An 11823-nucleotide genomic window follows, 5' to 3' on the forward strand; every position below is an offset into this window, starting at 1 on the left:
AGTTCCAATGAACAAGGGTAACAACTGTTCAAGAAGAAAATAAGAAAGTTTCAACAACATAAAAAAAGCAACTACTTAAGCAGTATCTACAGTATCTAGAATAAAAGTCATCTTCTAGATTAAACAAAAAGGAGAGAGAGAGAGAAAACAAAAACAAAAAAAAACAATGTGTTCAAAAGGTCCAATGTGCTGGTTTGGTGCACTTGTTCGATGGTGATGTGATCAATGTTATCTGATATTTAGTATATTGTGATAACACCTCGCTTCTAGCAGGTTGCAAGAGTGAGATACTGACACAATGATGACACTGTCAGCAGGTTGCATGAATCAGACACAGACACAATGATGACACTGTCAGCAGGTTGCATGAATCAGACACAATGATGACACTGTCAGCAGGCTGCATGAATCAGACACAGACACAATGATGACACTGTCAGCAGGTTGCATGAATCAGACACAGACACAATGATGACACTGTCAGCAGGTTGCATGAATCAGACACAATGATGACACTGTCAGCAGGCTGCATGAATCAGACACAGACACAATGATGACACTGTCAGCAGGTTGCATGAATCAGACACAGATAAAAATGATGACACTGTCATCAGGTTGCATGAATCAGAGACAGACACAATGATGACACTGTCAACAGGTTGCATGAATCAGACACAGATAAAAATGATGACACTGTCAACAGGTTGCATGAATCAGACACAGATAAAAATGATGACACTGTCAGCAGGTTGCATGAATCAGACACAGACACAATGATGACACTGTCAGCAGGTTGCATGAATCAGACACAGACACAATGATGACACTGTCAGCAGGTTGCATGAATCAGACACAATGATGACACTGTCAGCAGGTTGCATGAATCAGACACAGATAAAAATGATGACACTGTCATCAGGTTGCATGAATCAGAGACAGACACAATGATGACACTGTCAACAGGTTGCATGAATCAGACACAGATAAAAATGATGACACTGTCAGCAGGTTGCATGAATCAGACACAGACACAATGATGACACTGTCAGCTGGTTGCATGAATCAGACACAATGATGACACTGTCAGCACTGGACGGTTGATGCACCCTCCTCCCACCCACCCACCCTCTACACACCTTTCTCACCCTCTCCCCCGTCCCTGCACGTTGTGTGTTGAATTCGTGCATGCTGTCAGCAGTCTGCTTGCTTTGAAGAACAAACACTAGGTCAGAAGTCGTGGGAATATCGGTCGTCTCCATTCCTTCGTGCCTACCTCCCCCCCCCCCCACCCCCACCCCCCCCTCCCTCCCCCCTTTTTTTTCAGAAAGATGTGAAGCATTAATATCTTTTTGTGCAAATCAGCGTCAGGTGGTTTTGTATCCAATCTCGCGAATCATTTTCCTGACATCGTGGACCAGGTCGTTCCTGTCGTTTTCAGCAAGGACCTTTATCAGGACGGCAGTGGTGGCCTCTTCCCCATCCTTTTGACACCAGGCTATCAGACCTGCGCGGTGATAGTCCTCGGAACAGCGCCCATACTTCTCCTCAAGCTCGATTTGCTTAGCCTCCGGAACGCCAAGCTGAAGGATGACAGCGGTTCCGTCACGTCCCAGTGCTCGGGCAACAGCCTGGAGTATTCTCCGGGGTACACCGTCTGGAACGCATCGACAAAGGTAACGCGTGCTTCAATCGGAAAGGGCAAGAGAAAGGGAAATGAAACAAGTGCTCAACAACGACTAAAAAAAAAACATACAAAAAAAAAAACAATAACAAAAACTTCCCCAATGTTGACAACAACAGTAATCTCTGTCTTTGACGTTTGGTTGTTGACAACACACACACACACACACACACACACACACACACACACACACGGAATGCACATAATATCTATTGCCGAACGTTCTTAATTACCGAAAATATTATTAAATTGCAAGATATGGTTTCTCTGCTTTCATAAAAAGATTTTTTTTTTAAATGGTAGGATGCAATAATAGGGCATGCATAATGAAATCTATGAATCAGTCCTATCAACCAGTCACTTTCTTGTCTGAAACATAACTATGCAGAAAGCCACAGATACCACAACACAATGCATAATTATACTGTATTAACACACAATGATTATACACGTGTATCATTTAATCAGTCAATTAAGTCTTAAGTTCAAATCTTGAATGATCATCAGCCCCCTCCTTGTCCCCCCAAACACTCACGTCGTTCAATACATCCACCCACACACGGTCGCTTTCACAAAATTCGACCCCACACCCACCCGCCATATATAATTATGGGTTCTTCATATAGGTTGTATATATATATATATATATATATATATATATATATATATTACACTTATATGTTACACTATTTTTCTTCCACCTTATGTTTGCACCAATTTAGTGTGGTCAACCAGTTGCAGATGGCATCTCTGGAAACCCAAGTAAAAGGCTACTACTACACACCACGCTTTCACTGTGTCCGTGTTTGTTTGCCTGACAATACTAGGGTAAAACGGCTGAGTTAGGGAGACCACTCGTGCTTTGCATGCATTTGTCACTTCCCTTGCATCCTTTGCAGATCCTCGCAGCATAAGGTGCACATATAAATCATTTACGGAGGTCATCTGTAAGTACCTTTTTTTTCCTCACAATATATTCCTGTCCTGTTTTCTTCCTATTCTTTGCTTCCTCCTTCGTGGGCTGCTTTCAGGAAGTCATTGGATTGTGACTTTTCCACGCTATGATTGGGAACACCACTCAACTATGACTGAGAACACCACTCGAACTATCAACTATGATTGGGAGCACCACTCAACTATGATTGAGAACATTGAGAACACCACTCAACTATCACTATGATTGAGAAAACACCACTCAACTACGATATAGAACACCACTCAACTATCAACTGTAACTGAGAACACCATCATTACACCACTTAACTATGACCACTTAACTATGATTGAGAACACCACTTAACTATGATTGAGAACATTGCGAACTCCACTCAACTATTACTGAGAGCACCACTCAACTATGATTGAGAACACTGCTCAACTATGCCTGAGAACACAAAACACCACTCAACTATGACTGAAAACATTGAGAACACCACTCAACTATAATTGAGAACACCACTCAAGTATCACTATGATTGAGAACACCACTCAACCCTCAACTATGAATGAGAACACCACTCAACTATGATTGAGAACATTGCAAACTTCACTCAACTATTATTGAGAACACAGAACACCACTCAACTATGAGAGCACCATTCAACTATGATTGAGAACACCACTCACAAACTATGACTGAGAACACAGAACACCACTCAACTATGATTGAGAACATTGGGAACACCACTCAACTATGATTGAGAACATTGGGAACACCACTCAAACACCACTCAACTATGATTGAGAACACCACAAAACTGTGACTGGTGTCTCTGGATCACACGCTGCAGGGGGCTCCTCCCCGCCGATGCCGAGATACGGGAGGAGTCCATAGGGGGTTGAAACTGCAGTCACATCAGACATTCAATTGCTCTCTCTCTCTCTCTCTCTCTCTCTCCTCCATGGGTGATGAAAATGCCGCCTCCCTCCCCCCCGACCTCCAAGTGCCGTCTTAGAAGGATTTCCTTTATACATTTCCCTTTGCGAAGTTACTTTCAAATAACGGAATGGGTTGTCTAGTTGTAACATGCTCTACAAATGTGTTTGAAATACACACACACATACACAAAAGAATAGTCTTTTTAAGCAATAAAAGCTGCTAAACTGTACTTACATGTGGAATTGTCACTGTGGTGCGTTTCCAGTTCTCGGTCAAAAGTCGTGCGTTGACCGTAAAACTCCTTTGGAAAGTCAAGCGACAAATCAGGATGCATCAGTGCTTGTGTGCAGCGTCTAAACCAGAGAAAGACCAGCTCGTTGTAAAATTTCTGTGGATCTTCACTTCGTTTTCGCTTTCTTCCATGCTGTCTTTAATGAGAGTGGTCCTTGTGAACTTTTTCCTTAGTGGTCCTGACGAGGTCAGTGTGCCGTCAGCTGATGTGGTCAGTGTGCCGTCAGCTGACGTGGTCAGTGTGCTGTCAGCTGGTGGTCCTGACGTGGTCATCGTGCTGTCAGCTGGTGGTCCTGACGTGGTCAGTGTGCTGTCAGCTGACGTGGTCAGTGTGCCGTCAGCTGACGTGGTCAGTGTGCTGTCAGCTGATGTGGTCAGTGTGCCGTCAGCTGACGTGGTCAGTGTGCTGTCAGCTGGTGGTCCTGACGTGGTCAGTGTGCTGTCAGCTGATGTGGTCAGTGTGCCGTCAGCTGACGTGGTCAGTGTGCTGTCAGCTGGTGGTCCTGACGAGGTCAGTGTGCTGTCAGCTGATGTGGTCAGTGTGCCGTCAGCTGACGTGGTCAGTGTGCTGTCAGCTGATGTGGTCAGTGTGCCGTCAGCTGACGTGGTCAGTGTGCTGTCAGCTGGTGGTCCTGACGTGGTCACTGTGCTGTCAGCTGGTGGTCCTGACGTGGTCACCGTGCTGTCAGCTGGTGGTCCTGACGTGGTCAGTGTGCTGTCAGCTGACGTGGTCAGTGTGCTGTCAGCTGGTGGTCCTGACGTGGTCACCGTGCTGTCAGCTGGTGGTCCTGACGTGGTCAGTGTGCTGTCAGCTGGTGGTCCTGACGTGGTCAGTGTGCTGTCAGCTGGTGGTCCTGACGTGGTCAGTGTGCTGTCAGCTGGTGGTCCTGACGTGGTCAGTGTGCTGTCAGCTGACGTGGTCAGTGTGCTGTCAGCTGACGTGGTCAGTGTGCTGTCAGCTGGTGGTCCTGACGTGGTCAGTGTGCTGTCAGCTGGTGGTCCTGACGTGGTCAGTGTGCTGTCAGCTGACGTGGTCAGTATGCTGTCAGCTGACGTGGTCAGTGTGCTGTCAGCTGACGTGGTCAGTGTGCTGTCAGCTGACGTGGTCAGTTTGCTGTCAGCTGGTGATCCTGACGTGGTCAGTGTGCTGTCAGCTGGTGGTCCTGACGTGGTCAGTGTGCCCTCAGTAGTGCTTGGTGTTTCCACTGGTACCGTGCCGTGGAAACTTGCAGCATTGTGAGGGTGTTCGTCATTATAACTGCCTGATGAAGACGGTTCTGCTTTGTTCTCATCGTCGCTGTGTGGTAGTGTGTCGCCCTCAGAACTTGTTTCCTGCAGACGTCTCCTGCTTCCTGCATTGCCTCCAGTCTGACTCTGCCTGCCTGACATGTCGTCTCTTCGTGACACGTCGCCTCTGTCTGACATCTCAGAAACTGGTTCTTCACGAGCTGCAGCATCTTGGCTTGTCAGAAGATGTTGAGGACCGGTTGGGTCAGAAATTAGTGGGGGTCTTTGGCTGGGAAATCTTGGTGGTGACCGGGGTCTTTGGCTGGGAAATGTCAGTTGTGGTGTGGGGTTTTGGCTTTGGCTGGAAGATGTCAGTGGTGGAGGGGGGCTATGGCCGGGGGGTTGGTGTTCATTTCTCAGAAACAGATGGGGGCAGGTGTTCCCCGGGGCGTGCCGCACCGTGACAGCGCCTGTCCACGTTCCGATGCCGGCCAGAGACTGGGGGCTGACCTCGGACTTCCTGCTGGACAGCAGCTTCTCCCTGTCCCTCTTACTGACCACTATGTTGGCTGGTTTGGGGAGGAACAGAAAGTGTGAAACATTGTGGGCTGACGATTGCTTTTTGTTGGTTGGTTGGCTGGTTGGTTGGTTGGTTGGTTGGTTGGTTTGGGGAGGAACAGAAAATGTGCAACACTGCAGGCTGATGATTGCTTTTTGTTTGTTGGTTGGCTGGTTGGTTGGTTGGTTGGTTGGTTGGCTGGTTGGCTGGTTGGTTGGTTGGTTGGTTTGGGGAGGAACAGAAAATGTGCAACATTGCAGGCTGATGATTGCTTTTTGTTGTTTAGTTGGTTGGTTTGGTTTTGTTTCCATTTTTAAGAATATAAATTTCCAGAAAACAGAACGAAATAAGTTCTGCAGAATTTATACACAACAAAAAAAGAAGCACATTTTTTTGTATGTATCAGTTAAAAATGCTTTCACTGTGTGTGTGTGTGTGTGTGTGTGTGTGTGTGTGTCTGTGTCTGTGTGTCTGTGTGTGTGTGCGCGCGCGTGTGTATGTGTGTGTGTGAGAGAGAGAGAGAGAGAAAAAAAAGAATCAGAATGACAGAGCAGTGGTCCATGGTCAGTACCTGTACACATGTTTACCTGGAAAGAGCAGTGGTCCATGGCCAGTACCTGTAAACACGTTTACCTGGAAAGAGCAGTGGTCCATAGTCAGTACCTGTACACATGTTTACCTGGAAAGAGCAGTGGTCCATGGTGAGTACCTGTACATATGTTTACCTGGAAAGAGCAGTGGTCCATGGTCAGTACCTGTACATATGTTTACCTGGAAAAAGCAGTGGTCCATGGTCAGTACCTGTACACATGTTTACCTGGAAAGAGCAGTGGTCCATAGTCAGTACCTGTACATATGTTTACCTGGAAAGAGCAGTGGTCCATGGTCAGTACCGGTACTCACGTTTACCTGGAAAGAGCAGTGGTCCATAGTCAGTACCTGTACACATGTTTACCTGAAAAGAGCAGTGGTCCATAGTCAGTACCTGTACACATGTTTACCTGAAAAGAGCAGTGGTCCATGGTCAGTACCTGTAAACATGTTTACCTGGAAAGAGCAGTGGTCCATAGTCAGTACCTGTACACATGTTTACCTGGAAAGAGCAGTGGTCCATAGTCAGTACCTGTAAACATGTTTACCTCGAAAGAGCAGTGGTCCATGGTCAGTACCTGTAAACATGTTTACCTGGAAAGAGCAGTGGTCCATAGTCAGTACCTGTACACATGTTTACCTGGAAAGAGCAGTGGTCCATGGCCAGTACCTGTAAACATGTTTTCCTGGAAAGAGCAGTGGTCCATGGTCAGTACCTGTACATATGTTTACCTGAAAAGAGCAGTGGTCCATGGCCAGTACCTGTAAACATGTTTACCTGGAAAGAGCAGTGGTCCATGGTCAGTACCTGTGCATATGTTTACCTGAAAAGAGCAGTGGTCCATGGTCAGTACCTGTAAACATGTTTACCTGGAAAGAGCAGTGGTCCATAGTCAGTACCTGTAAACATGTTTTCCTGGAAAGAGCAGTGGTCCATGGCCAGTACCTATACACATGTTTACCTGAAAAGAGCAGTGGTCCATAGTCAGTACCTGTACACATGTTTACCTGAAAAGAGCAGTGGTCCATGGTCAGTACCTGTACACATGTTTACCTGGAAAGAGCAGTGGTCCATGGTCAGTACCTGTACACATGTTTACCTGGAAAGAGCTGTGGTCCATAGTCAGTACCTGTACACATGTTTACCTGAAAAGAGCAGTGGTCCACTGGCCATGGTCCGCAGAAGAATGAAGTCTCCCAGTTCACGGGCTCGAAAGGTGATGAACGTTCCATCCAGGGCAACAGAGGAAGCGCTGAAACACAGGCTCCTGCAAGGTTTCATCACAACTTTCTGGCCTTCCAGTGACGGAGACAGTCCTGCTGCTGACAGCGTGTCCCCATCTGGCGAGACGCCGTTTTGAAAGACAGCCAGGATTTCTGATTCCAGGAAAGAAGAATACGCTGGATCAACATTTTTCGCAAACCGTTTTAAGTCTCGAACTGTTGTGTGGTTGATGTTATCAATGAGAAGATCCACACTGGAATTTCTGCCACCCAGCAATCTCAGACCAAGGCGAACCCGTGCCTCATGAACATCTACGTCAATTTCTGCTTTGGAGTGAATTCCATGGCTGCCTATGGGCTTTTCTCCTTCCAGAAGCTGCCCCTTATAGCTCAGGTCTATTTTATATTCTGGAACGTCAATGGAAGCGCTCAGTGCAGACTTCACTTCCAACACGGTATCAGAAGGGTGGACAATCTTGAGAACTCTCTGGGTGATGTTCTTCTGCCTGGAATTTATCTTGAACGTCAGAATTCTGTGCGAACGAATTGTGATGCGGATGTCAGACATGGACCGACACAGCTGTGTAGGCAGGTCTGTCACGTCTTCAAGCCGTTTCTTGCCAACTCTGATTCCCAGAGCTCCTTGCTTCTGGCGCAAAGCTTTGGAGATCTCAATGCGGAGCTGTTCGGGAGTGACGTCACGCGAGATGACCAAGGTCATACTCCGGCACTGTACTTCTTTTGGAGCTTTTTCCACAAAAAGACGTTTGGTAATGGCATCACGGGGTTTGAAGTAGACATACACTTCCAAGTCATTATGTCGAGCAGGTTGGAGGGGGATGGTGTTAAAAATTTTCCGTTCCACTGATTTGAGCCTGAGCCACGAAAATGCGCAACCAAACATCTTTCGGAGAATTTCGTCGGTGACAACTTCATTTTGATACACAAACCAAATCTCACTGGCAGACCCTGTCAGTTGAGCTGCGTATCCACTGTCTATTTCATGACGAAAATTTTGTTTCATTACATGCAGTGAATCGAAGGTTGATCCAATGACCCTGACACAGTGCTCCACACGAGCTGTACAGGGTAACCAAAACTTCCAAGTGACTGACTTCGACTGGCTGATGGATAGTGTGGACAGGTTTGGCAACTTGCACACATCTGACAGATCTATCTGACTGCCTGAGGAGAAATATGATAACGTTTCTGGAGCCCATCTGGTAATAGATCTTATTGACGAAATAATCTGGTCAGCAATTGTGTCTGGTCCAAGACGCAGGCATAAGAAGGTGGTGGGAAGATTGACGAACAGGAACCTGTCATCTCTGTTCTTTGTGACGACAATTACTTTCACGTCATCGCAGTCTGTTTCAACGTCATATATAATGCACGTCTCTCCGTGTCTTTGCTTCACTTGTGTTTTCAAGTGTTCAGCTGATAGTTCTTCAGACTCAAAAAGACCGGTTGGTCTCTTCCAAATGAGAACATAGGGTAATGTCCATGGAAGGTCGTCAGGATCCTCAAAGACAGACAGCTTTACTGCACACAGTCGGAAAATATATGAACACAGGGTAATTCCCATAGAAGATCATCAAGATCCTCTAGGATTTATTGACTGATATGGTAATGTTCAACTTTAGAATACTAAACTCAAGGGGGGCTGTTTAGACGAAAAACAAAGGGTGTCTTAGGCTCACAGCCAGAGCAACCACCTGCAAGCCATTTTGACTGCTGATCACGCGGGTGGTCGCGTCATCAATCTGTGTGGGTAGTCTTCAGCTTACTGTGTATAAAATTGTCGCAGTTTCATTGGAAAGTAGTGGTCGTACAGCTTAGCTGAGGGTTCCATTCAACTTAGCGCATCGAGGTGAGCCTAAGACACCCTTTGTTTTTCGTCTAAACAGCCCCCCTGAGTTTAGTATTCTAAAGTTGAACATTACCCGGATACATATATAGCGCCTATTCTCGGTCGGAACCCAAGCTCAAAGCACTTTACAAACACGGGGTCATTTACACAACAGGCTGCCAACCTGGGTAAAGCCGACTGACGGCTGCCATTGGGCGCTCATCATTCGTTTCCTGTGTCATATATACCCAGACAGACATGAAACATTTTACGTGTTTGACTGTTTTGTTTATTTACCCCGCCATGTAGGCAGCCATACTCCATTTTCCGGGATGTGCATGCTGGGTATGGTTCTGTTTCCATAGCCCATCGAACGCTGACATGGATTACAGGATCTTTTACGTGCGTATTTGATCTTCTGCGTGTGTCTACACACGAAGTGGGTTCAGGCACTAGCAGGTCAGCACATATGTTGACCTGGGAGATCGGAAAAATCTCCACCCTTTTCCCACCAGGCGCTGTCACCGAGATTCGAACCGGGGACACTAAGATTGAAAGTCCAACGTTTTAACCATTCGGCTATTGCGCCCATCATACACAGTATCACTGCACACAAATAAAAACAGTCGGAAATTATATGAACACAGGGTAATTCCCATAGAAGATCGCCAAGATCCTCCTAGTCACACAGAGAAACACAACCAGAAACATTATTTTCTTGAGAACCCCCCCCCCCCCTTCTCTACGCACAGAACAACAGCTCTGTGATCCACCAGCTACAACATCCACACAGAAATTCGAGCCACCCCGCATCCACTGAAACAACAAAGAAAAATAAAAACTTGTTTATTCCATGTTCACTTGGCGCAAAAAAAAGAATTAGGCCTACACACCCACAGTAAGTATTCCACGTTATATCTATATCATGAAGGAGAAGTTGTTGTGGGGAGAAAATTATTATACATATGTAAACACCACATCTCAGTTTCAGTTTCAGTTTCAGTAGCTCAAGGAGGCGTCACTGCGTTCGGACAAATCCATATACGCTACACCACATCTGTCAAGCAGATTCCTGACCAGCAGCGTAACCCAACGCGCTTAGTCAGGCCTTGAGAAAAAATAATAATAATAATTTTTTTTTTTTAATTTTAATAGATTAAATAAAACAAAATAAATACATAAAAAAGAACTACTACTAATAATAATAATATGTACAAGGCGCAAAAACTTGATGAATTCAACTATAAGAGTACAAAAAATAAAATAAAATAAAACAAAATAAATGAATAAATAAATATATAACTAACTAACTAATAATAATATCATTTTAAAAGAATAAATTGATAATAATAATAATAATCAATCAAAAGAGAAAAAATTAAAAGATAAGGGGAGAATTCACCTTAATGTGTTTGAAAAGAGTTCAGTTCAGTTACAGAAGTCTGAAAAGACTTATTTTACTTATGGCAAAGCCCACGCCTGAGGTTCCTGGGGTGCCATCTGGCTTCCCAATGCAGCAGAAGGTGTAGCCCCCTCCAACTTCCCCCAGCTGGGTTTCACCCGCAAACCTGGTTTCGCTCTGGACTGCTATGTCCACCTGGTAGCGATCAAGCATTCTAGCAATGAGCGCTGTGCGTCTTTCTGGTCTGTCGTCTCTGTCTAAAATGGTGCGAACATTCCAGGCACCCAGAGTCAGGGCATGACTCATGGTTCTTTTCTTCTGTTGTTTTTGACCGCTAGTGTTGGATGTCCAAGTAGGTGCGGTTTCGTACTAGGTACTAGGCGAGGCAGGCTTTGTTTAGGGATCCTTTTATCTCCCCTTCCCCATGTGGGGAGAGCAGTGCTGTCCCTGAAAAGGGCTGCTCTGACGCTGTGGGAGGATACGGGCGCCGCATCTGCCGCAGTCTACGGCGGACGACCATCACCCCACAGCCGCCTGCGTGCAGAGTCGTGACTAGGAACTGCCAGCAGCATCCTCTGCCTGTCCCCGTTACCACTTCTCCATCGCCGCAGGGCTTGGGAAAGCTGGGTGTTGAAGGGCTAGCTCGTCGTTCCAACATTAGCCTGGTTGCCTGACCAGCACAGGTTTTCTAGTGAGGAGGAGTCGTACAGTCCCTTCCCCACTCTCTCGCCTACCGACGCTCACAGTCCCACAGGTGCAGATACTGCCACGTGTAGGACGGCCTCGGCAGGTGCAGGTTTTTTCTTCGGAGCTCCGTCTCCAAGGAGAACTTCCAGCCAAGGATAAGAGCTCAGACAGTGTATGATACCCAATCCCTAACAACACCCAAAACACCAACAGCACAGCACACCTGTGTTCCGTGTGTATGATAATTGCCCTCGTAAAGCAAGTACTAGACCACTTACCTGATAATTCTGGCAGCGTATTGGTGTTTGAGCTGCTGTCAGATGTCGACCCACCACCAGAACTTTCAGTGTCACTGCTGCGAGGGGAGCTGGCCAGACACACGTTCACATGCAAGATGGAGCACTGTGCATTGGAGTAGTAGTAGTAGTAGTAT

At 46.3% G+C, this 11823-nt stretch overlaps 1 protein-coding gene across 1 annotated transcript in view; it reads right to left on the reverse strand.

The window, feature by feature from the left end:
- Positions 1-1515: 1515 nt before the first annotated feature.
- LOC143276627 (uncharacterized) overlaps positions 1516-11823 on the reverse strand; it is a 17910-nt gene continuing 7602 nt past the window's right edge. Inside the window, exons 3-6 of the mRNA XM_076581243.1 lie at positions 11669-11757; positions 7375-8994; positions 3795-5647; positions 1516-1654 (exon numbers count right to left, since the gene is read on the reverse strand). Of these exons, the coding sequence (XP_076437358.1) occupies positions 3894-5647; positions 7375-8994; positions 11669-11757 (3463 nt within the window). The 3' untranslated portion in view covers positions 1516-1654; positions 3795-3893. The remainder of the gene's footprint in view (positions 1655-3794; positions 5648-7374; positions 8995-11668; positions 11758-11823) is intronic.

The sequence above is a fragment of the Babylonia areolata genome, chromosome 32, assembly GCF_041734735.1.
Source record: "Babylonia areolata isolate BAREFJ2019XMU chromosome 32, ASM4173473v1, whole genome shotgun sequence".
Taxonomy (NCBI): Eukaryota; Metazoa; Mollusca; class Gastropoda; order Neogastropoda; family Buccinidae; genus Babylonia; species Babylonia areolata.